Source organism: Dermacentor silvarum, chromosome 10 (genome assembly GCF_013339745.2).
Source record: "Dermacentor silvarum isolate Dsil-2018 chromosome 10, BIME_Dsil_1.4, whole genome shotgun sequence".
NCBI classification, from domain to species: domain Eukaryota; kingdom Metazoa; phylum Arthropoda; class Arachnida; order Ixodida; family Ixodidae; genus Dermacentor; species Dermacentor silvarum.
In genome coordinates, this window is record NC_051163.1 from 69,403,204 (window position 1) to 69,429,201 (window position 25,998).

The 25,998-nt window shown below is 45.4% G+C and overlaps 1 protein-coding gene across 2 annotated transcripts; it reads right to left on the reverse strand.

Moving 5' to 3' along the window:
* LOC125940742 (venom serine carboxypeptidase-like) lies at positions 1-23,401 on the reverse strand. Of its 2 annotated transcripts, none has more exons than XM_049657218.1 (3): positions 23,209-23,401; positions 9,816-10,140; positions 1-907 (listed from the first exon to the last, which is right to left on the reverse strand). In XM_049657218.1, exons 1-3 carry the CDS (start codon positions 23,227-23,229, stop codon positions 879-881), a joined length of 375 nt encoding a protein of 124 aa, XP_049513175.1. In that variant the 5' UTR covers positions 23,230-23,401; the 3' UTR covers positions 1-878. The 2 variants fall into 2 exon arrangements, with proteins under 2 accessions (XP_049513175.1, XP_049513174.1); XM_049657217.1 differs by having other exon boundaries at positions 1-911.
* Positions 23,402-25,998: the final 2,597 nt, after the last annotated feature.

A 25,998-nucleotide genomic window follows, 5' to 3' on the forward strand; every position in this document is an offset into this window, starting at 1 on the left:
TTTAAGCTGTCAGCATAACTTTATTTAGTACTTTGTGTATCACATACACGTCAGCGAATGGAACTAACAAGCCGGTATCTCTACGGGACTTGGCACTGGAGAAGGCGCCTTCGTGAATTTGAGAAACTTGCAGTACAGTTCACTTACAGCGCTCGAACAATCCATTGAGACGTGGTGACCTCCGAATAATACATTGGCATACATAAGAGCACCAGCTTGCTTGACGTAACCCCGTAGTTCAAGGGATGAATTGTTTTCTCTGTGCCAAGGCACTCGCGGAGCTGTTTTCAAGATTTGAGACCCTCGCCATTGCAGCTCCGTGAACGACTGTTCAATGTTAACGGCTGGAAACACGTCGTCCAGTTGTGCCGTGTAGAAAAGGACGTGCAAATTATTTAGTACATGCAACAATACTTTGCTGTGGTTGTGAAAGAAGTCATGTAATGCCAACTGCAATGCTATTTCACGCCTCGTACCATCAAGCGTCCTCGTATAGGCGACGTGAATAATTTTTTTGAATGCTGTACTATTTGCGTAATGGTAGTACGCAAGAACTTCCTTCGGCCTTCGAGGAACTATAATGCTTCCCTGGTTATTGAAGCCGGTTAGCTTTCCGAAAAGACTTTTTTCACCTTTTCCACGCAAGTTGAGAACTGTTTGGCTGAGAAGTAGAGTCGCGTTCGGATATTGTTTACCATCAACTAACTGCTGAATTGTATCGAATCTGTGAGAGAACACATTACGACGGCATTCGTCCAGCAGCGCTGTGTAGTAAAGGGAATCAGTAGAGTTGATGATGTCTAGAAGTGGAAATAGAAATCCGACGCCAAGCATGACCCCTTTCAACTTCAAGGAAAGCTGGTCTGACTTGTTTGTCATCACCTTATGCGCCACTCCAACGGCGAACCTTGCTGGAAGAAAAGAAGACGTTTCCTTAATTAGGATAGCAACACTCTCAGAAGGTCTAAAAAATGTCCAGTTCCGCAGAAGGGCAAACATTGAAATGCGACAGCAAAGGTTAGCGTTGTAGTGAAGCTCTTTGGGTGGTTTTGAACAATAGGTGAGGGCAACAGGCTGGCGCCACGTAGCACGCGACGCAACTGTTGCTGCGCAGCCTGGAGGCTACCAGACGCCTGGAAGCGGCTGCGGATGAGCGTAGTCAAAGGCTTTTCAGTCGTCGGATCTCGGTGGTGCCCGAGATGAGACCGCAGAAAAACATTCGGCGTTCGCAGCTGGAAATTTGCAGCCAACTGCACTACGCGACTCTTGCGACATTCTAACCCTCCGTGCGCGGGCCTCGCATGCGTCAGATGCAGCGACTGCGCGACGGCGGGAGCGGCTCTGACGGCGCAAACGTGCATCGAGTATCCGTATCATTCCTATGAGAATGAAATTAAGAAAACGTACAGAAAGTGCATCTCAAATCGAAAAATGCACCCGTCATTTGGCAGTCATATTTTATGGCCAGCGGAAGCTTAAAAAAATTAGAAAGGCTGTATTAGTGACACAGCCACAGTGGAGTAGATGAAACGGCATTGTTCATGGCAATTATTACGGAGAGAGTGCAATGAATGTGACGAAGGAAGCTTTCGCTGCTTCTTGTAGCTTTAGTTCCGATTTTTCTGTTCTAAATGCCAGCGCAAGCTGCCGTCGCTGACGAGAAAATAAAGTTGTAAGAGTCAGAAAAAGTCCCTACGTAACGCGAGTGCGTGTAGAAAGAGCGTTAAATGCGAGGTTGGTGGCGGAGAAGGCGCTGTTTTCACCGTGAAGTATATAACACAAAGATAGTGATAGCGCTCATATACTAGTACGAGACGCTTCATAAGACTGCCGCACATATACAAGTTTAAGCCACGGAGTGTAGAAGGCGGATCGCTGAAGGATAACGCCGGCGTACAGAGTAGTTAAAAATTCCGAATAATAGGAAGAGCGTTTACATGAGGAACACAAGGAGCCTGACAATTACAGTTGGTAGTTCCGCTTATAGCCAATACATTTCGTTGCCGGTGATGCGGGGAGAGCTTCGTACTTTTCAAAAACATTAAATTCTGAAGCTTTACTTGCCAAAATCATGAGATGATTATGAGGCACACCGTAGTGGGTGACTCCGCATTCATTTTCACAACCTGGGGTTCTTGAAACGTGCACAGAAAGGTATACATGCGCGTTTTTATATTTCGCCCCAATCCAAATGCGGCCGCTACCTCGGGGAATTGAACCCGCGACCTCGTGCGTAGCAGTGCAGTGCCATAGCCAACGCGGTGGGTGGTCTCGTACTTTTATTATGCTTGTTTCAAGCACCACACCAATCCTGAAGTATACTTTCTTGGATGTGTTACAAAGCAGAACGTTCAGTGCTGAAATCCGAAGCTCTGTTTGAACTATGCATTGACAGCCCAGGCACATACTTGCGTATTATTTGAATTCTAATATAGCACGAAGTGACCGCATACAATTGTCCATGCATTTGTTTGGTAAAGGCGTAAATTAAATACCGTTTTGTTCAGAGTCGGTTCTGTGTTTTTATGCACCTGCCAGAGCCCTCACTGCACGTGCAAAGGGAAGTAGAAAGCAGGATAAGTGGCCAACAAGTGTTCTAACTGTAATTCTGACAAGGGACTAACGCAGAAATGCTTTGTACAGGAAGTCAGCCGAATTAATTAGACCTCACAAGTGGTATACCTTCGCTGAGCTGTCGGACGTGGTTATGGCTTCGCAAAAAGCCAGACTACAGAACACGGCGGCGGGCAGAGCCATCCTCCACCGGACCGGCACGGCCACGGAGCTTCGTGCCCTCGATGGGCAACGATCACTCCCGCCCGAGGTCAGAAGCAAGATCACGGCGAACCCCATACCAAGGCACATGAGTCATGAACTCCACGAAGGACGACGCAAGGCGCGGGTCAACAGACAGCGCCGACAATTCAAGAGTGACCCGTACGTACAGTACGTGGACGTGGCGGCGTACCCCGCAGGGGGCCTCTTCGCGGTAGCCGCCGTGAACGGGAGAGACAACTCCTTAACCCTCGCGGCCTCCGTCAGGGCAGAGACCCCAGCTGCGGCTGAGACCATAGCCGCAGCGCTAGTAATAAAACAACATGACAGGGTGGGCAGGGAAGTTCATGTCGTTACCGACTCGCAACAGGCCTGCCGAAACTTTACCAACGGACGAACACCGGTGCTGGCGGCTCAAATTCTAGGCCCGAGGCTACAAGAAACCCATCAAATCACTTGGACGCCGGGTCACGCGGGACTGGAGGGGAACGAAAGGGCGAACGCCTTAGCTCGAGCGCTAATTAACCGAGCGGGGCAAAACCAATCGTCTTATCAATCCCCTCCCTTTACCTTTGTGCCCCTGCCATCAAATTACTGCGACCGACTCGAAATCCAGCGACTCAACCGCAGGATTTACCCTCCCCCTCACAAAAATATCAGCACTGAAGAGGCAATAGCCCTCAGACTTATCCAAACAAACACATTCCCAAACCTACACAGATACAGCAAAATATACCCACAAACATATCGCGGCATCTGCCCCTGGTGCGGCGACACACGCCCTACACTGTTTCACATCTCGTGGGGGTGCGGGGGCAAACCTCAACATTTAAAGACGCCTAACACGTCATTTGAGCGGTGGGAGGTACAGCTGACCGGCGATACCCTGGCGGGACAACAAGCTCTCGTCCAGCAAGTACGTCGAGCAGCCATGGCCAGTGGAGTCCTGGAATGAGGACACCACCCACTCGTCCTCAAGATCAACGATCTGAATGGTCTAAATGAATGTTTTTCTCTCTCTCTCTCATGACTTGGCTGATGCCTGACATCTAGGCTTGCGGGCAGTCTTTATCGACGTATTAAGAAACGTGATTGCGTGTATACCGGTCAGTGTTTATAGCACCCGTGCGCCTGTTATGCAAAAAAAAAGAAAAAAAAAACAATCACGTAAAGATGCTCTACTGCAGCTCATCAAATCACAGGCGTCAATGCCGCACGTCCTGCTCTTGCAGGAAACTCTCAGCGATAATGTAAATCTATTGGGCTACCGTTCGGTTAGCCAAAAGGGAGAAAATGGCAGAGGTATCGCCACGTTTGTCAAGAAACCCGCCGTCGCGCAGTTGCTGCATCTGACGCATGCGAGGCCCGCGCATGGAGGGTTGGAATGTCGCAAGAGTCGTGTAGAGCAGTTGCCTGCAAACACTGACTGCAAACACTCAATCGGAGACTGCGGGAAAAGATCGCCGAGCTCAATAGGCACATTGAGGAGCATTGCTCCGAATTAAATAAGCAGCAATGGAGGGACGCCTGCTCGGCAGCGGACGGGAAAATGCGACAAGGAGGTAAATGGAGCCTCTTCAAACATCTCCTAGACGATGAACAATCGAAATGTAATCAGAGACTAGCCATAGACCGACTTATTAATAAGGAGCTAATGGAAGATATCTCAGAAGCCTCCATATTTAGGAAACTAGCCAACAAATACCTTCCACTTGACCAAAGCTAAAGCTCTTCCCACCCTCGATATGAGGGCGCGCCTGCCCCAGAGCTGGACGCTCCCTTCTCGGAAGCTGAGATCAGGGAAGTGCTGCATAATCTTTACGGACGGTCTGCCCCAGGCCCCGATGGAGTCACAAACCGGCTCTTAAGAAATTTGGACGACAAAGCCATTCATTCCTTAGTGAACGAGATAAACGGGGTATGGGAGGAGGGTGTCGTACCGGACAGTTGGAAAAAAGGCCACAGTGGTCCTAATCCCCAAGCCAGGTAAATCACCTAGCTTGGATAACCTCCGTCCTCCCTCCCTTACTTCTTGCATTAGAAAAGTAGCGGAACATGCAGTGCATAACAGGATATCGAGACATATCGAGCGGAATGAGCTATTCTCGTACAATATGGTGGGTTTCAGGCCCTCGCTTTCCACGCAGGATGTCATGCTCCTGCTCAAAACACAGATCATAGACTCTCAAAACAAAGATGTAAAAGGGGTACTCGCACTAGATCTACCCAAGGCCTTCGACACAATTACACATGACTACATCCTTAAGGAGATATCGGCCTTGAACTTAGGAGTTAAATTCTTCACCTTCGTTGAATCCTTCCTTGAGAGCAGGACGGCGGTCATAAAGTTGAGGCAATCAGTGTCGGAGTCTTTCACACTCGGAAGAAGGGGCACTCCCCAAGGGGCAGTTATCTCGCCACTTCTGTTCAACATAGCAATGCGCAAATTGTCGGAAAGCCTTGCAACAATTCCTAATGTTGGTCATGCATTATATGCTGACGACATTACAATCTGGTGTCCCGGAGGATCGGAGGCGACGGTCGAACAAGCTCTACAGGAGGCTCTAGACGTTACAGAGTCTTTCCTGGACGGTACGGCACTTGCACTCTCGCCTGGAAAGTCGGAACTCCTGCTGTACAGACAGGCTAGACGAGGTGCTAGGGGACTCACCCCACTCGATCAGGTGCCCATTAGCGTTCGTACCAGGGATGGGTATACCATCCCTAGAGTAGACTCTATCAAAATTCTAGGGCTTTTATTAGACTCGAAGGGCTGCAACGCAACGTCTATAGCTCATCTCACCACGAAAACAGAGAACATTTTCAGATTAGTTATGAGAGTGTCCAACAAGAAAGGCGGCATAGGCGAGGATATACTCCTTAGAGCTCACCATGCTTTCCTCATGAGCCATGTCATTTACACAGTCGCGGCCCTCAATTTCACAAAAAAGGTAAATTAGATACGCTCATGCGCAAAACTGTCAAAAAGGTGCTTGGTGTTCCAATCACGGCTAGCAGAGAGAAATTCATGAAGTTGGGAGTACACAACACCACTTCGGAGTTAATTGAAGCGCAAAGATCAGCACAAATTTTTAGATTATCGAACTCCAAAGCAGGCAGAAGACTGTTGGATGCGGCAGGCCTCCATCGTAGTTTTAATCAGGGAGAAACCACGCAACTTGATAACCAAACCATGAATTCCTTTATTGTAGACCCTTTTCCAAGAAACGTCCACCCACAACACAATAAAGGTCGAAGATTGGCAAGGGCTAGGGCTTTCCTAAAGAACTTATCCGGAACGGAGACCTTTGTTGACGCGGCGCGACACACGAGCTCCGACAAGTTTTCCGTAGCTATAGTCAATGACAGGGGAGATCTCCTCTCGGCAGCTTCGCTAAAGACCTCATTGGTCGACGTGGCGGAGCAGGCTGCTATAGCTGTCGCATTACTTGATACAACACGCACTACAGTTTACACGGACTCCCGAGCGGCAATTAGAGCGTTCGCATCGGGATTGATAGCCAAACAGGCAGCCAGGATTATCAACGGCAGACCCCCCTCAGACACTATTCATCACATAGTCTGGTTCCCAGCACACATGGGATCAGACGTATTACCGGGTCACCTGAACCCCAATGAGATAGCCCACGACCGTGCGTGAGGTTTCATATGCCGCGACGGGATGGTGTCTCGGGTGAGTTCGGGAGAGCTCTTCCACAGTGATCCTCTAGTTACTTTTCACGAAATCACATCACATTACAGAGGGGATCGGCAGAGTTTTCCCTCCCCCTATCATAAGCTCAACAGATCACAATCTAGCACGCTCCGCATGTTCCACACGGGGTCCTACCCCTCTAGGGGCTTTCTGAACAAACTTCACCCCGACATCGATCCATTCTGCCCAGATTGTGGCACTGAATTTTGCTAATTGAATCACATGCTCTGGCAGTGCCCTGTGTTACAGGATTTTAACCAAGAAGAAGACTGGACGAAGGCCATCAAAGATCCCAGACAAGACGTCCAACTCCTGGCTGTCCAGAGGGTCCGTGAACGAGCGGAGAGGCACGGCCTCTCTGTTCCGACATGGGACTAGCCAACGGCTAGCAGTCCCCCCTGCCTAGCTTCTCAGGACCCAAATAAAGTGTTTACTACTACTACTATCACGATTTCTTTTCTACAAGGCAGTTTGAGCCCACACTGGCCACTTCGTGCATTACCCACACATATTACAAGTTCCATATTGTGTTGCACGCACCCGGTATGCCCTTCGGCAAGTAAGCATTCGTGAGCCATTCTTCTGTGCTCCGATACACCATGTGCTATTGCAAGCAGCATGTTCGTGTTTGTTACCACTTGAATTTCAGAGTTGTTAAAGTTCAAACTTCACTTTCGGACAGAACGAATGATCAACCTACGCATTGTGTCATTGAAAATAAACATGTCACTTACATACGCCGTTCAATCATTGATGTCGCTCATGATCTCTGTATTCTGTTTTCCGGCATAGCGGAGTAAACATGTTTGATATATTGCGCGGCGCTCTCAAGCCTACGCTCTTAAAAATGTTTTCACCCCTTGGGGCTTATCTTGCCACGCAGCGATAATCGCCATGTATCTTGCCCGCATTTCCTTTCTGTAATGCTGCGCGTCCGGTACACCTACGTCACCAACGGCATGACTAGCATTCTCGCGTGCATGACTAGCATTCTCGATAGAAAAAAGTAGAGTTTTCAAGAAAGGAAACGCCAGCAAGGCAGATGGTGATTATTGTTGTGGTGCCACATAAGCCCCAAAGGTTGCAAACTTTTTTGAAGAGTGTACGTGAAGGGCGCATTTGTATAGAGCTGGGTTGTAACGTCGTATTCATGAACATTATTTCTGATGAGGGGCGTGGTTTTCGCCATCTGCTGTGGAAGAGTTTTCGATTTCATATTCGATCTCGGTGCATGTGTGGAGTTGCATGCTGCTGTATGCGTGGTGTCAAGATAGCCGCAGCCAAATCATTTAGATGCAGCATACCTGTACGTAGCTTCGCGATTATGCTTTGTAGTTGCCGGCGGGAAGGTTGCAGATCAAGAACCAAAGAACAGGTGTAAGCGGTCGTGCTTTGAATATCTTAGCTTTTTACTGCGAGATATAAGATCTCTTAATAAAATGTGCAAAAGCTTTTCGTGCGATTTTCAGATCCAGGCAAGGCAACCACAGTATTTTCCGGCACAACATGCAGGAACATGCTTAGACAGTATATGGAGGTCTCCACAGTGATCAGCCAACAATTCTATTAAAGCAGCTTTGTTGTGCCAGTGTTTCCTGACTAAAAAACGCAAACTTGGTTTACGTACCTGTGAAATGCGTAACTCTGTGGTTTACTGTTACATGAAACAAACTTTATCATAATTGCTCCGAGACGCTAGGTTTGATGACAAGCGATCACGAAAATGTTAATCACAAAAAGGAGCAAGATATTGTAATGAGTGCGCTGTATTTTCGATAACTTGGCCTTTTTAATGGCCTCGGTCTGTCAAAATATCGCGCTGCGCCTTATACAATTATTTACAGGAACACTAATAGTGTAAAAGTGGATGGAGAACTGCTGTTGACGCGTAATGAGCCTGACATGACATCTATTTTATGTCCAAAGGGCATATATTTTATCGTGGCAGACGCTTTTGTACGAACACTAGGTTTAATTGCTTCAGGAATAAATATGAATTTAAGCATAATGGTGTTAAATAGTGTTTGTAGGTTTGTATCACGGCTCTTAATTAGTAACGATACTTTAGTAGTCCGTATTCCGTACAGTACAGTCCGTACAGCAAAAGCAGGTGTGACTTTTTTGTCAACGTCAGCACTAGGTTCGTGAGTGTCTGTGAAGCATGGATGCGGAAACATAACAAACCCTAATTTCAGATTTTTTAAAACCATATCTAGTTTTGCTCGAGCTCATACATTACAAATTACCGTACTTACTTCTGTAATACCGACAGTCCTGTAAGGCCCACCCTCTTGTTAGGCCCACACACCTGTAAGGCTCGCTCCCCCATTGATAGATTGCGAAAACTTGGAAAACAATTTCCCCTGAGTGTCAGGCGCTGTTTCACTGAACGTCACGCATGCAGGTGAATTTCCGCAAGTCGCTATTATATGGCACTAGTTGTGCTGCCGACGGTGGTATTATCACAGTATCCCGTACGGAAGCGCCGGAGTAACAAAAATCGTACTAAACGGCAACTTTAGACGCCCACACGTATGAAGCCGCCTTGGTTAGGCATATAGCCAGCGCGGGCGGGGATCGGCAAGCCGAAGTGATAAATTCGCCCTCAAAATATTTGTACGAGGAGATCACATCGGTAATCAAGCGTGAGATCACATGCACATTCTGGACTGACGGCCATGTGCGTGAAGCAGGATTTGGGTGCACGGGCGATCAGCCGGTAACTACCGCGAATGCCTGGGATCAATGGTGCAAGCTCGCCTGCGGGCATAAATGCAGTGATTTTCCAAAAAGATTATATGCAGCTGAGCTTAAACTGACACTGTCGCGGAGTGAAGGCCTTGTGCGCAATACCTGCCGTTGACGGCGACGTGCGACGCACTTCGGGCTGTGCCATGGCTAAACGTGGAGTGCACCCGTGGTCTCCGTCAACGCTAAGTTTTGAGGGAATTTTATTTGGATTGGGCAGAACACAGAGAAAGAGCCAGTAAATGAAATTTCAGCTGTTCTGGCCCTCTAAAAAAACGCAAGATGGAATTGACCATCACATTTTGCTTTTCTAGGATGGACCGATTATTCAGATATTTTCACGGCAATGTCCGTGTCCGAAAAATTGGACGGCCACTGTAAAAATGTTCGTAGTGGGCCACCAGCGGTTGCCTTATTCTCTTAACACTTAGGAGGTAGTTCGATGTTTCAATTAGTAGCCGTGAGCTTGTGTCGTGAAAGGCCTGCGTCCTATAATTTTTTTTGTAAATGCGGGCCTTACAAAAGTAAATACGGTATTTCCTAATCTGCAAGCATCAATAGGAAGCGGTCACATTACCTCCGTAGGACTCCCCGGCGATGTAAAAGTCTCTGTCTTTGTATTCACGAAAGATTTCCAAGAACTGCTCGAGAAATGTGATGACGTGGTTGGAAGCCTGTTCGAGTGAGGACGGGTACTTCTCGTTTTTGTCGAAGCTGTATCCAGATCCAACTGGCTGGTCCAGGTAAATAATGTTGAATTCCTTTAGAAGGGTGTGTTCTCTGTAGTACAGGTTTCCCGAGGGGTCGATTCCAAGGGGTCCGTTCTCAAGGAATTGGCCAAAAAGGGAGGATTTACCAGGTCCACCTTGCAGCCACAAGAGAAGAGGCTTCTTCATATCATCCTGAAGGGGTGAGGGGAGAAAGAGTTTAGGAATACTTTTCTCACCTTTAAAACCACAAATAATCGTAAACATAAACCATAAACAATAGCCACAAATAGCCAAATAAACCTTAATCTCCTTGTAATGCCTTCTGGAAAATGGTGGCATCAACATAAATAAATAAGTAAATAAATAAATTAATAAATTAATTAATAAAATAGAGAAATAATATATTTACTCATGAATGCAAGAATTTTCCAGATTTCTCTCTTCTGGTGTGGCACTTTTCAATTTGTGCCTGTATAGGGAATTTCGGTATTTACAAATTTGTGCCTGATCGTGGTTAGCCAGACAGTTCTGCGTATGGTGTCGAAGTCTATTGGTGTACTTATCCCGTTAGCAGATACGAAGAAATAATTTTGTTTTCAATTTTGAATCAGATGAACGAATGTTCCTTTGTGTTGGCACAGCTCTGTGTAGCCTTGACACACATCCTTGAGGAGACATCACAGCCTCGAACTTCGCCGCATCATACAAAGTTGGCGAACATCCTTACTTGGATTGGATGATTCTCTCGTAAATTTTCGTTGTCATGTCGTAGGTTTTTTAAGTGTCCACTCCAATTTTCGACGTCACGCAGGATGCTCAAAAGCGTGCGACGCTGTCGTGAGGTTGGTTACATGGTGCGAGCATTTTCATCTTTTTGTTTGCCTTGTTGTAATCTCACCTTGCCCTGTCCTTTCATAGAGTAATTGTTAAAAAAAGTTGAAGCTTTTTAAGCATACATATTTATGCTCCTTATTTTTTGCCGCAACCTTGCCCCTGAGAAATATGGTTGCCATGAATTGCGTATTATAGGGCTTAACACCTTAATTTAGAGGCGCTCAAGAAACGCACGAGAACTGTGCATTTCCTGTATTTGCCAACAAAATATTCAAATCCTTGTTTCGTCATAGATTAGGCAAAGCACGTTTAGCGACTTCTGTGTTAGGGCAGTTGCTAATGACAAAACGCACGTGCCTGTAACGATTTGTAGAGTTTTCCTGCAAAGGACTAACTCAAGAGGAAGTTTTCCTACCTCAACTTAGCATCTCGGTTTGTACGTAAATTTCAAGAACACAATTTTGGACACGTTTTCTTTTTGTGTGTATGAATGGGCCAAATTTTATCGCAGAAACGAATGTTTCTGTCTATGTCTCCCGCCAACTTCGGTTGCACGGTAACTACGTCATCGCCCGACATAGTGGCGTCAAACCTGCCCGCCTCAGGCCAAACGGTGCGAAGGCTGCATGTCAAGGCTATAGGCGTTAGCTTGTCATGGTGAGGCAAACCGACGCAGTTCAGGAACCCAAATCATTTATTACACAAAATAGCACTTAGCTGAAGCGCGTGGCTGCGCCGATGGCCAGCAGAATTGAAGGAAGTGAAGTAATTCCTAGGTATCGCTTGGGCCGTGCATTTAAAGGCTGCCAAAGAGGAGCCTCAGGTGGCGCTCGTGATGTGCTAGACTAATCCTTGATGACGAGTAGCCATTTCTGACCCGTTTGCCTTTTCGCGGGAAGTTAATGCTGCTATGGACTCTCGCCACTCTTCCTTTTCCTTCGGCCGCAAAGCCCTGGAATTATCTAGGAAATCTCCTTGAGAGTCGATCTAGAGCTAAGGGCATGAAGGCCTAGCTTATGGTAACCAACTTGGATTGGCGCGGCCTTAAGCAGCGTGCGCTTTTTGCTGTTTGTGGTATCTTGCGCTTGAAACATTTGGAATGGTCACATACGTACGCAGACCACGAACGTGTCAAAACACTGAACTTTCAGAGGCAGTGGGGCAAAATAATCGCAGAACTATTTCAAGACGCTCAAGGCGCAGACGTGGGACGCATGAACAGTTCTCACTCTATTGGCTCTCCTTTGTGTGCCGAAGCTACCGCCTCCAGACGATTGAAATGCTCAGTCACGTTCGCAAACGCCAGGACCACGTCAGAACACTTCTGTGCATATTTCTCGATTACCAAACGCACCCTTGGTAGCCACCCTACACTTGGCGACCGAGCCCGATTACGTGGGGGGCTCGAAAAACCTTGCAGTTTGAGTTAAAATTTGTTTTTTTTAAGCCGCAGAAAAGCGTCTTGTTAAAAGTGATGTTTCCTGACAAGGTGCCATGGATCTGTCGTGAAAAACCACTGCATCGACGGCAAATGATTTAACGCGGGGTAGCACCACCAGAGGAAGCGTCAGGCCTCTAAACAAGCAAGAAACTCTGCAACCCCTGTTATAATTGCGCAGGCCGAGACCATCGCCAAGCGCATGGTACTTGCGTCCCTCTTTGTGGTTACTTTAATTGTTCTTTCAGCACTCACCGGCCTCAGTTTGACTGAGGCCGGTGAGGAAATGAGAAGCGTGCACCACCAACTCTCCACACCTGCTCAAGTTTGACAAGTGTATTTTGTGAGAAAGATTAAAAGAATAGGAGTCAAATATTGCACCTATAATGGAGACAAGGAAATGAAAGAGGTGTACAAGAATGCGAAGGACATAGGGAAATATCCACGGTCAATGACGACAGTTGTGCTAGATTCTGCATTTTAGAATGCGAAGAAAACTTGTTCACAATAACAAAACAACGGATAAGAAAAAGCCAGTCAGATCACGGCGATTTGTCACGTGTGTTTGTTTCGATTTCGCCAGCAACAATTCCCCCTTTCAGATAAGGTTCTTCAGTTTATTGCGACTTACTTAAACACATCTGAACTGCAGAACAGTTGACACGAGGCCAGCCGCAAAGCAGAACTTAACGAAGGGTGTTGCAATTTGAACAAATATTTGAAGAGCTTTTTTTCGAAATGAGTCAAATCCACTTAAACAGAATTTGAGAAATATGCCCAAATTTGTTATCGGACTGAAATGCAACGTTATCCAAGCAATTATATGATACGTTTTACATGTCAACCAGAGCAGCTTTACCGCAAGAAGTGGCAAAACATTAGGCAGCACATTTGACCAGTATTAGGACGTAAGGTTGAGATTTGACTTTCTTTCAATGAGACACTAGATTTATAGCTGTTTTGGCAGAAAAACTTTGTTGAAAACGACTTTCAAGAACGGTCCAGTGCCATTTCATTAGGAAAACCATTAGAATATTTCCCCTTAAGAAGACTGCTATGGTTCATCAACACTGGAAATAATATTTGGAGACAGAATATTTATTTGCTTGAAAGCGTATGGAGTCTTCGTAGTCTCTTGCAGAACCTTTTCCTTGAGCAGCCTTGAAGGGTGTAACCAAATAAAGAATGCAACTTGCAATGAAACTAGCACATTGAGTCAATCACATTGTCTGGAATGAGCCTTCCTATTGGGTGATTGCATTTGACTTATTTTGATTCATACACCAGCAGGATCTCACTCATTTTTGATGTTGCATTTGTTGGCACATTGTTCGCATGCCTAATTGGACCCATCTCATGTGATACTTTTTATAGAGGAAAAGTTGTCCAGTTTTTCTTGTCATTACGGCTCTGTCTAGTATAGTTCCGATTTGTGAATCTAGGTAATTTGAAAAAAGATTCCTCATTTCTTTCTGGTGACCTTAGAGGGAGAAGTTCTTATTGAGGACCCCAACTACTTCATATGAACCACATCAAACTTTAAAAAAAAACTGCAGGATTGCAGGCACCAGATTTTCTAAGTAGAGTCCACATACACAAGAGTTCTGGGAAGTGCATCCTTAATTACGTCTTGAGCGGATAATGCCGGTATGCCATGCATTGTTCAAAAGTGTCCCTTCCTAATTGCGGCTTTAACAAAACTCCCATTGAACAATCTTGCCCGCTTTTCTATTAAAACAAAGGTGACAAAGCTGATATAAATTATGAAGAGCATTGCACATGACGTAATTATCCTTGTTGTTTTTGCGTAATATACTAGGAAGGGAGCGGCGGGAAGAGGGTAGCGAGCAATAATCGACAAACATTTTTTCGAGGGCAAGGCAGAACAGCTGTTTCGTGTTGCGAGCCCTAGGGCGCCTTTAAGTGTGCAATAATATTAAAGATAAATTGTTATGTGAGACGAAGTGAAACAAAATGCTTTATGGTAAAGGCTCTAAGTACAATTTTAGATGGAAGCTGCTTACCTTCCTCCGACTTAATGTGCAAGAAAAACAAGTAAGATGATTCTTTGCGTTCGTCTACAGGAATGTATCCAGAATATGCCCATAGATGATCGCATGGCTTTGGCAAACAAACACGGCTGGCTTTTTTCGAGTTATTTAAGGAGTTATCAAGCTTCTCGTCATTCTGAATTCGTAAAATGGTGTCCTCTGAAGGCCCTACTGAAAAAAAGGAAGCATCACAACAAGTGAAAAGTTGTTGCAGCAACACGCTGTTGAAAAGAAATTAATTGCAACAAAATTTGCAATGTATTGTTTGCCAATTTAGGTATCTGCAAGGTTCTACTATAAACACAGACGTTTTTTTGCGTAATTTGCGTTTTGCGTCACGAAAAGATTTAAAAAAATTACATAGAATCTCCTCAGGGAGCTGTCTGATTTCTTAGTAACGACGTCGTGTTGAGTGCTCACACTCAACACTGCTGATAATCCTAGCAGTGCTCAGCGGCTGCGGTCGTCTTGGCGCCATTACGGTAACTTCGACAGCGTGGTGGCGACACGAACTCCTGCGGAAGGCGGCGCAACGTCAACTGAGGAGGCAAGCAAACTACAGCAGGTCGCGGCGCCAGGTGCGTTGAATGACGTTCCGATACGAAGCCACGGATGCTCCACAGTTCTGGCTTACTAAAGGCTTGCCTAGTGCGTGCCTGATTGCACACGTCACGTAGTCACAAAGACGCGCTCGTGCCACTGCTCGCGCGTTCGTCGTCTTCTTCCACAACTGGTGAACTTGAAAGTGATCGTCTTACGCGGAGGGCGGACGGACGCTCGGACAGTTTTCTCGTGGGGTAACCATAGAAATGCTTACGCATTTAAAACAATTGACATTTCCCAGAATTTCCTTCAGCCTTGTAAATATACCGCGTAACTTTACACTGTTGTTGCATTGCACTTGCGCTTCATGGAGGACCCAAGCAAAGTTTTGGCACGGCTGCTACACAGTTCTATGGGGCTTACCGTTAACTAAATACTCCAGCTCAGTTATGTCACAACTTTGCTGAGAAAATAACATAACAGATTAGTGTTTATTTCAAGCTTTGCTTTCCCCAGTTCTTGACACTGCCATCGCAATACTTCAGCAGTGCCACAACATTTATGTCTGCAGTTTTTGTCAAATGTGGCGAGGGTTATTGCGATATTGTAAAAAGCAAATGTTTGAGCTCATCAATGTGTCTCGTGGTAACGCACAAATGAACGCCTGCTATTACATATCATGTCCCCTTTTACAACGCGTGGCACAACAAAGCATCGAAATATATGATATCTGTTTGAGTAAAATTTTAGTACAGTGCACAAACGCACGAGCTTAACCATTTGAAGTCAAAACAGTGAGCCCATAATTTTCATCAATTACCTTATTCGCGATAATGCAGAACAAGAGAATGACAGCAAGGTGGAGGCTCGAAGTGATTAAGTGTGGTAGAACAAGGAATGTCATTGGAGTCTACGTTTCGACAAGAGGCTTTGTTTTCGTTAGGGTGGCTAGCTGCTGGCACGACGTGGGGTATACAGGGCAGAGAACAGAGCCCAATGCTATTCCGTATCTGATTAGACTGGGTGATAACCTTGCCAACCATCGTTCGGCTCTGCATATGCTCAGATGGCAGTTCGACGTCGGGTGTGGCGCCAATTCAGGTTTGCACTGCAGAAGGACTGCATAGAGAGGTAATGTGAAAGCTTCGCCCTGGTGGTATTTCAGAGGAAGGCAAAAATATTCTTATGGGGTATTTTGGAATTGAATTTGAATTTATTTGCAAACAGGATACAAAAAATGATAAAAATACATGAGAAACATCTGGACCCTTAGCATCAAGCTAGTTTGGATCCATACATAAATAATAACAGAGATTTACAATATCAATTTCAACATTTGTGCGTTGATGTAGCTAGCAGACATCTTGTAATCATAATTCAACGTTAATACAAGAATTTTGAATGGTGTTTCACCTTACCAAAATTATTTACTTCGTTTTACATGTACAGGAAGACTGTACCACAAAGTACAACCAATGCTAGGTAGCCGCCTTTTGCCATGCACATTTTTTACGAGTGTCTGCAAGAAGTTCCCGGCTTCGTAGCCTCTTGGTGGGAACCGGGAAGACATGAATGATGCGCAGAAAAGTGGGGGAGCAATTGTTAGTTATGCAATTATACACCGTAATTGTAGTTTTACAGTTTACTAGCAGTTTAAGGGACATGATTCGATATTTGTTAAAGAGCGGCTTAGTAGGTCGCTGCATAACTTTAACTTGACAAAGACGAATTGCTCACTTCTGCAGCACTACAAGTGGCCTTAGGTAAGAATCATACGTATGATCTCACGACTCTATATGATATTTGACTACGAAAAAGAGCAAAATAGATGGTTCTCAAAGTCGGTACATGGAAAAACTGGCGACATTCAAATATCACAAAGCAGAGACTGCTGAACATTTTACATAGCGAATCAATATGCATTTTCCAGTTTAAATGACGGTCTAATACAACACTTGGATATGTTATGCTATTCACACGTTCAATGGCCTCTCCATCTACCTGAAGCATGCATGAGGCGAAGGTTGTAGCTTTGTGTGAAGAATGAATTAACATAAATTTTATCTTCTTTACGTTCAGTAGCAGTTTGTTAGCATGAAACCAATTACTGATAAGTTTCATTTTTTCGTTAGCTGTAAGAAAAGCTTCAGGCATAGACTCATGTGCGCAAATGACTTATTAGTAGTCAGTTGATATCCTACAGCAAGAGTCACAGTTGTGTAAGATGATAATTGACCGAGACCTCTCATGGAGTCGTGATGTAAGCTAAGTGAAAAAACGACTGACAGCAATTTGCCATATATAGGAGTTCTTAGCTAGGAAGAGCTGGGGAGAGTCCATACACTCTATGTTGCCAGTTGTAGTGGGCCTTATTTACTCATTTGTTTAGGTGCCTTATAGGCCTCTAGGGTCATTAAGAGTACTTAATGGATTCCTGCGGTGGAACCTATTTGTTATCGTCAACACATGCAGAAATAGCTGTAAACGATCTGAGGTACCCAAGCTCTCAGGTTATGTCGTGGCTTACTCCCGAGCGCGCCAGTGACAGACACCATTGCAATCACTGAAGACTACACACTGAAAACCCAAGTTGTTGTTCGGACGATGCGTGTGCACGTTAAGGTAATTCGTCCGGATTTTTCGCACCACCTTGGCAGCTTCTCCGCCGAAAGGCCCGCACGGCATTAAGTGCAATAATCTATGCACAACTTGCCTCGCTTACATCAGGACACGTAGGTGCGGCTAGGCAGTTGTTTCTGCTATCGTGTGTGAGCTGTCATCAAGTACAACTCACAACTCCAGGGCTTCAAATGAAGCCTAACTTAATGTCGTTTACATTAAAGCAACACCGTTTACTCTTCTTGTATGCAAAGCAAAGCAACTGCACACGCATCTATACTAATGACTCGACCTGAATAACCAGTTAGTTTCGTCGGTGCTGCAGGTACGCACTGACAACAAGAATAACCGAAGGGTTCAAGACGTCGTGGGCCACAACATCTACAGATGCAGAACTGCGGCCCTCTGCAGTGAACTTCAGATGGTTGACATATAGGGTCCTCGAAAATTGGCTGTGACTCACAGCTGGTATTACAGTGTACGCAGTTCCTCCTACGTGTATCTCAAAACTAATTAACGTGCGCAGTCGCCAAACTTGCGCAGTCGCCAAACACCATCACTAGCTATAAAAAGGACATCGGATTTCTTTCAGTGGTTACCCGGCGATTGCAGTATCACTGGGCCCAACGACGCCGACAAGGCTGCTCGATTATCGCACGAGAAGACCACTGCATCCCGATTCCATTCTTTAGGGCGACAGGCGCTGGGGGTTGTTTCATCCTCTCGCGCATACACTCACTATCTCAGAGGGACACCAGTTGTATCAAACGTACCAAACTGCACAAGCGAAATCCTTCACTACAACTTGGACCTCCACCCGGACTGCACCAACGCGAGGCTTGTGAACATTGCCCTTCACAAGAGCTTTTTAATGCAATTAGCAACTCTGAGAACTTCGCGCACTTTGAGGGGACTCTCTGCCTGTTCTATGCAGCCATTTTCCCACAGATTGGGTCACTGGACAGTCCGTGGTCGAATCATTACAGTATCGGGCTGCTGTGCTGGGGGAAGAGGAATCGAAACCAACTGTCGGAACAAATCCACCGGGTATGGGGCGCGTTTTAATTAACCTCTTTCACGCTAAGTTGGCTTACTGGCTATGTAGCACTTGGTACGTGCCACTCTACAATGAACTTCTTTAACGCCAACTTGAGTCACTGGGTATATGCCGGTATTCAATGGCAAAAAAATAGTGAAATTGATTCTGGTGTTCGGCAAAAGAGAACCCGTGCAATATATATATATATATATATATATATATATATATATATATATTATATATATATATATATTCAGCCAATCTTGTCTGAACATATTGCTACGGAGGGAAGAAGCGCAAGACAGGAAATCTATTTACAATATGTACACGATTGACAAGGATTTACGCAACCGACCAGTTACTGAAGCCTCGTCTTCTTCAGCCCCTAACTCGTGCTCATATGACTTCCTCGATGTTGCGCAGAACAGTGTAACATATTTCCGCCCGGCATGGAAGCACCGTCCCAGTGCTTCCTAGGTAGAAGAGGACTGGTAGCGTTTCAGGCAGCCGACATGAACGACGTCATGGGAAGTCTGGAGGGAGCGAGTAGTAGGTGTGACAGGAGAGATCTAGGTCCCCTGGAGGAGGACACGGTAAGGACCGGAGTAACGAGACATCGGTTTTTCAGAGAGGCCGACGCGGTGGGTCGGAGACCATAGAACAAGCTCCCCGGGAGCATAGTCGGCGTCACGGTGACGACTGTCATAAATGCTTTTCTGTTTGTTCTGAGAAGCACAAAATCGACGGTGAGCAACTTGGCGTGCTCCTTCGGCTCGGGCAATCACGTCGCGGGCATAATCAGACACGGACTCTTGAGGGGTAGGCAGTATTGTGCCAAAAAAGTTAAAGTAACAACCTGGCTACAATGGCACTGTGGACTAGCAACGCATTGGATCCTGTGCCAAGCTGCAGGCTGTGCAAATAAAGTTACAAAATTTGTATTATCGCTCACATTTGGCTGAATGTACATTTGAATGTTACGGTCTATAAATAATAACTGTGAGCAGCTTATTTTTTACCATGCCAGGTCTTTGCGCTAGGTCGCCAGGATAACTGCCTCAGCAAGAGGCAGATTTCACTAAGCAAAAAATTGATTTTCTTTATTGACTTTATTGATGACTAAGTCTCGTTTGACAGTACGTACGGCTGATCCAGTCAGCTTACTTCGTGCACAGTGTAGAACTTTCACAGTCGTTCCATTGGGTGCGACAGGTTATCAGATGCAGCTGTTTGCTACCTTCGGAAAATACTGCAGTGTTTATAAAAATCCAGAAGTTAATCTATATTTTCTTATTGTGCATGCAGAAGACTAACAATGGTACATAGTCAAAATGTTAAGAGGCGCCTATAGAAAAGAATTCATTGAGAAGAACATGCCGGGCTGATGACATAAATGTGCAGAGAAGAAACGAAGAGATTCTGCAGGTGTATAGAGTAAACGGCAAAAGTCGGAGCTGCTTGTTGTGCACACCACGCGCTGGAGACGCATAGCTATGACCGTACTCAACAAAGGACAAATACATTCCGCAAAGACATAATATTATATCAAAATGTTAAGTCTACGCATGTAGCGAGATGGAGGGGATGCGGCGACTCTTCAGCACTTTCTAAAGCAGGATGACCAAGTCTTGAACACGATGCGACGCATTTCCAGTCACCACCGAGGACTTCAAGAGAAAGACATGCTACGGCTGCGTGACGTCTCGCTTGTCTCGCTTCCACTATCACGCGCCATACATTAACCTCACAAAAGCGCAAAACTAGACACCTTCATTCGCAAAGACACCAAACTGGCAATGGGATTGCCGACCAACACGAGTACGGAGCTACTAGACAAGGCAGGCAACCATAAAACCCTAGAAGAGCTTATCAGCATGCACAAACGAGGGCAGGAAATTCGACTGAGCCTTACCACATCAGACAGAAGAATCCTGCAAACGCTGGGTAGCCAACCCAACGACACCGCGTCGCCTGCTACAAGCGCGCTCGGAAAAATGCCCGAGCACTGCTCACAATAGCCCCATACCAAGGCACACGGACCCCCAATGAGTCAAAGAACGCAGAGAATCAAGCATCACGTACTACAGCAAGTACATTCAATGACCCAACACCCACACATACCTGTATACCGATGCTGTCATCAGCAGCAGCGCAGCAGCCATAGCGATTTGCTATCACCACCGCTCAATCAATCATACGCAGACCATCAACAAGACGGAACCACAGGGAGCAGAGCTGGCCGCCATCATCAAGGCAATCTAACTCACCCCAATCACCACAAGAAATATAACATATTTACAGATGCGAGAAAAGCCTGCGGGATACATCAGAGCGCACAACTTCCCAAAGATTAGTGAGGCAATACACAAACACCTGCACCTGCCCACTGATGTCATCTGGATGATGTAATCTGGGGCATGCGGGAATAGAGGGTATTGAAGGGGTTAATCTGCTCATCTCAAAAGCACTACGCTGGACCTCCTCCATCGCCTGCTCAGGTAGATCCTCTTAAAAGACTCCCGCAATGCCCACACTAGCACATAATAGGGCATAGAGAAGAAAATTTTCAACTATCAGCCCACACCTCACCAGACGACAGGGTACACTCATTCGCCAAGCACAAACACCCTGCATACACCAGCTTGACAACACCTTATATGGGGACAAGTAACAGAGCCTCCGCCACAGTGAAGGGTCTGTGGCGCTTACCCAAACATTCCGGACATACTATGCCACTGCGGCCTTCATTCCCAACACTTCCAAACGACTCCACCTTCACTCTACTCCCTACAGCCAAGTGGCTGATTGCATCCACCACACACGACGACCAAGACATTCGATGCGTACATTGCATTTGTGCATTGGTGCTTACATTGCATTGGTGCAGGTGACCAGTGGGCTCCTGGACTGAGGGGCCCAGTTCTTGGCACAATGTTTTAACATCCGTTTAGGCCAGTTGTAATTTGTGCGTGTGCCAGGAAGATATCATCATCAGCATTGGCTCGAGCGTGGTCGTCTTCTTCCGCAGTTTAAGCCACCGTAATTTGCGCGTGTTTGCAGGAAACTGCCGCGCCGTAGCCATGGTAACCAGGCGACGCCACGGAGCTCCCACCAGCTGCGTGCTACTGCGCATGCGCCGTGACGTCATCCTGGCGCGTCTGCGCTCGCCTCCCGAGAGAAATAAGTAAATAAATAATAAATAAATAAATAAATAAATAACTAAATGAATGTTCTTGCCAAGGCAGGATTTGAATCTGGGCAGCCACGGTCCGAAGGCGAGCGTCATAACCACTGCGCATACACCCACGCTTGCAGAACGTGCATTTATGGGTAACATATGGTTGCATTGTACTGACGATTGCAACACAAGTTCCTTTGGGAGAGAGAAAGAGAAAACGTGAGCGAGAGAGAGAGAAAGATAGAAAGAAATAGAGATAGATAGAGAGAGAGAGATAACCTTGCTACAACCAAGAGACGCAATCAATCGGCCAGCTTCGCTGTGTCATGAGCTTTGCGCGGCCTAGTGCAAGCTTTCACCTTTTTTTTTAAAATAAACTTTACAACAACAACAACAACAACAACAACAACAACAACAACAACAACAACAACAACACAACAACAACAACAACAACAACAACAACAACAACAACAACAACAACAACAACAACAACAACAACAACAACAACAACACAACAACACAACAACAACAACAACAACAACAACAACAACAACAACAACAACAATTGGAGGACGCTTAAGCTTCGCCTTAAAGAGTAGAGCGCGATAGCGTTATTGGGACCCATTCGCATCGCAACGCATGGCTGTAGGTCTGGTAGAAATGCTGGAAAAGAGGTTTGTGCTTGAGTTTCCTCGTAGCAGAATTAGGTTTTCTCGTACATTCAAATTACAATCCGCCGCCGATTGGTAAACAATCCGACGGCAATCCGACGCCGTATGGTAAAGTCGTCCTGACGGATTTCACTGTGACAAAATAATTTTTTTGTTCACCAAAACCTTGCACCACCTGGACAGCCTGCGTGGTCGGGGTGGTTGGGGTTGATTTTCTCCGCCACCCGCATCGCACGCCGACGCCGGTTGCCGACGCCGGATTTTCTACGACACGGGGCCCTTAACGCTGTCGCGTTAACAACTGCTATTACTCCTACTTCTACGTATCAGAATGACTTTATGGTTGGTCGTTATTAAGCGTTTCGAAGGTAAGGGTGGCTTTGGAGGCGCAACGTAAATGAAGTACTTCGAGACCCTCATAAGAGCGTCAGAGAGAGAGATACAACTTTTATTGGTGCCAGCAATTCACGAGGGCGGACGCAGCCACCCTCCGCCTAGCAGACGGCCGAGATCCCCTGGGTCTCAGCGGCTGCCTCGGCTAGCTGGACAACGAGAAAACATTTTTTATGTGGCACAATACATAAAGCTTAGCCTTCAAAAAGGAGCCCACCAGGAACATTCTTTCAATGTCGAAATAAGACTCAATGGACTGAAGGAGACACATCGGAGCATCTATTACCTAGGCAGAGTCTCTTCGTAGAAAAGCAAAATAACAAACGATGTGGTTGGTCATTATTGTAGCGATGATATAGTATATTACAGTGACGAAGTGAAGTAGTCTGACCAAGTTTAGTATAGTACTCTGACAAAGCTGGTGTACCGGAGTTCATCGCATAAATTTTGATTCTCAGCCATGCATTAAAATCTGAAAATTCTCAGTCACTTACGTTTGGTTGACATATTGGCATTTCAGTTGAGTGTGGAGAATAGCCAGGTCCGACCCATCGTTCACTTTGGCATTTTCACAATTTAATACTGTTAACAAGGAAGCTGAAACAAGCATGGGTGCCACTTCGTATAGCTTCATATCTGCTTGCACATGAGCTGAAAGGCAGTGCCATACAGAGCACTTGTAAAAGTAACCCGCTATCTTCAGTGTCTATTTCAACGCTGCTGATAATTGTTTACTCAATGAAAAAGGCCATGGAACTCCGAAAGGCAATCAGTTTTCGCAGACGCTTTATTACCGAAAAAGATGACAGATCTGAAAGCTGCAAAGAGTGATCAGTACTCAATGTTTTGTGAAAGCACTTGTTGATCAAGATCTGGTTCGTACAGCCAAATGAGAAAACTTTTTTTTGCTTATAACATGCCACACTTTGAAGCAAAGAAAAAAAAGTCCACCTGAATATAGCAGTTTTTACATTCAGATACTATCGTCGCGTCAGCTGCGCATTTACAATGGCATCGCAGCAACAGATCTGGTAAAGAGAACTTAGGAAGAATCAGAATCAACTTATACCCACGAAATAAAAAAAAACAACAAGGGGATCGAGCACCAAATAAACATCCTTTTTTTGCCACAACCTTGTCGATTTTATGATGCTTCCAGAAAATATTTTTTCAAGAAAGAAGTGCTGCCGCTCGAGAATATTTCTAAAGGAGTATGTGATTATCTTATTGCGCTAGAAACTGTATGAACATTAGACAAATTTTGGCCGTCACAGGGATGTTGCAGTTATCGTTAAGTATATAACATATATATTGAATTAATCATCATCATCATCATCATCAGACTATATTTATGTCCGCTGCAGGACTAAGGCGATCTCCTGCGATCTCCTATTATCCCTGTATTGCGCTGGCTAATTCCAAATTTCCTAATTTAATCACCCCACCTAGTTTTCTGCCGTCTTCCACTGCGCTTCACTTCCCTTGGCACGCATTCTGTAACTCTGATAGTAAATCCGTTATCCATCCTACGCATTACATGGTCTGCCCAGCTCCACTTTTTCCGCTTAATATCAACAAGAACATCGGCTATCCCCGTTTGCTCTCTGATCCACACCGCGCTCTTCCTGTCTCTTAACATTAGGCCTAACGTTTTTCGTTCCATCGCTCTTTGTGCGGTCCTTAACTTGTTCTCGAGCTTCTTTGTTAACCTCCAGCTTGTTTTTTTAACCTGTAGCAGTTTGTTAACCTCCAGCTCCCTCGTCAGAACAGGAATTGGCCTTCCTGGTGCAGTATTCGGCCACTACCTCCCTCATGACTCCTACAATTGAAACAAATATACTTACATAAATAAAATTGTCTTACGGCCAGATTCAGGCACAGAACTTCAGAACAGAAGCCCGATACTCTAGCCATAAGGCCACGGACGCTTTCTTAAAAATTATCCTATGCGAGCAAAATATTTACAAAGACAAAGCACTAGAGAAATTTAGGGTTACACAAAACATTCACTCAACAGTCAAGCAAGCAAGTGCAATCGTCCAATGAAGACATCCAATCCGGCGAGGCTTCTTGTGCTGCGTACACACTACGGGTGGATGTCTCATGTTCCATTTAATTACTTCTCTCCACCTAGCGGGTTTCCGCTGAACTATGACGTCACACACTACGAACGCGAGTAGCAGATTCCCCCCAACACGACCGAATGCATCGCGATGACTCAGCATGCCCGTCGTACATTCTATTGCAACCACTGGCTATGCAAGCCAGCATGTCCTATGGTGGGTCACATGGATTTTTTATAAAGTAGGGAACAAATTGCGCATAGTGTTATATCAATTTTGGAGTGTTCTTAGGAGAAGGCCCCTGAAGAATACGGCATGCCTACAGTCTATAAAAGAGTGATAAATCGTTTCAGCACGAGCGCACAAACGGAAGTTTGTTGGTAAATGCACTAAACAGCCCTTTTTATCCGACCAAGTTTTTACAAAAGGCTTGCGGAATGTAACTTATGAAACAAGTTTATCCATGCAGGAATAATCATTCGATAGAAACGCTTAAACACATCTAAGTAATAGCATTCGACATAAGGTGTACAATAAAACGGAACAGAAGACAATGCGTCTACGAGTGCATCAGAATTTCTTTTTTTTTTGCGAGAGGCAGAGAAAATATAATCCATACTGAAACGAGCCTTTACATAGCAAAAACTTTAACAAGCCTCAAGTATGTACATCTCTAGTAGATGACTACATAATTATTTCTGGAAGGTAGTTCCTTAAGCGAAGTTGTAACATCTGCCTTTGAAATGGATTGTTAACATTACGAAAGTGAACCAGGCCATATATATATTTATTTTTTATATTTTTCATTTTCTCTCGAAAGACAATATAGAAGCTTGACCTCCTGCTGTCCTTTTAACTTCTTGCTTGAATATATCCTACTGCGCAGATATAAAAATGCAATTTAGTACTTTGATCAGAATTTTCCGGACGCGCTTCTGAAAAAACTCACGGGACAGTCGTAGAAATTTAGTTTCCGAGAATTTCCAGCTTGTCCGTGAACATTGGAATTGGTGATTACCAAAACAGAGCGAAACAAAACAATTATCTCTAAAGGGCACAAGGGGGCGCATTGTAGCCGTATAGTCTAGGCTGGACAGTTAAGGATACATAAATCTGATAATGCCTGCAATGAGATGTACCCCTAATGTGTAGGTGGCGGTACGGAACTCTTTCATGTTCCCAACGTCAAAACGCTGATAATCGCATGTTATGACATGCAAA

Excerpts from the sequence above, each read along its gene's own strand:
- LOC125940742 (XM_049657217.1), bottom strand. The coding sequence starts at position 23,229 with ATGCCAATATGTCAACCAAAC. Across the intron at positions 10,141-23,208 it reads TGCCAATATGTCAACCAAAC|GATGATATGAAGAAGCCTCT; the intron begins GTAAGTGACTGA and ends TCACCCCTTCAG. Across the intron at positions 912-9,815 it reads CGCCGGGGAGTCCTACGGAG|CAAGGTTCGCCGTTGGAGTG; the intron begins GTAATGTGACCG and ends CTTTTCTTCCAG.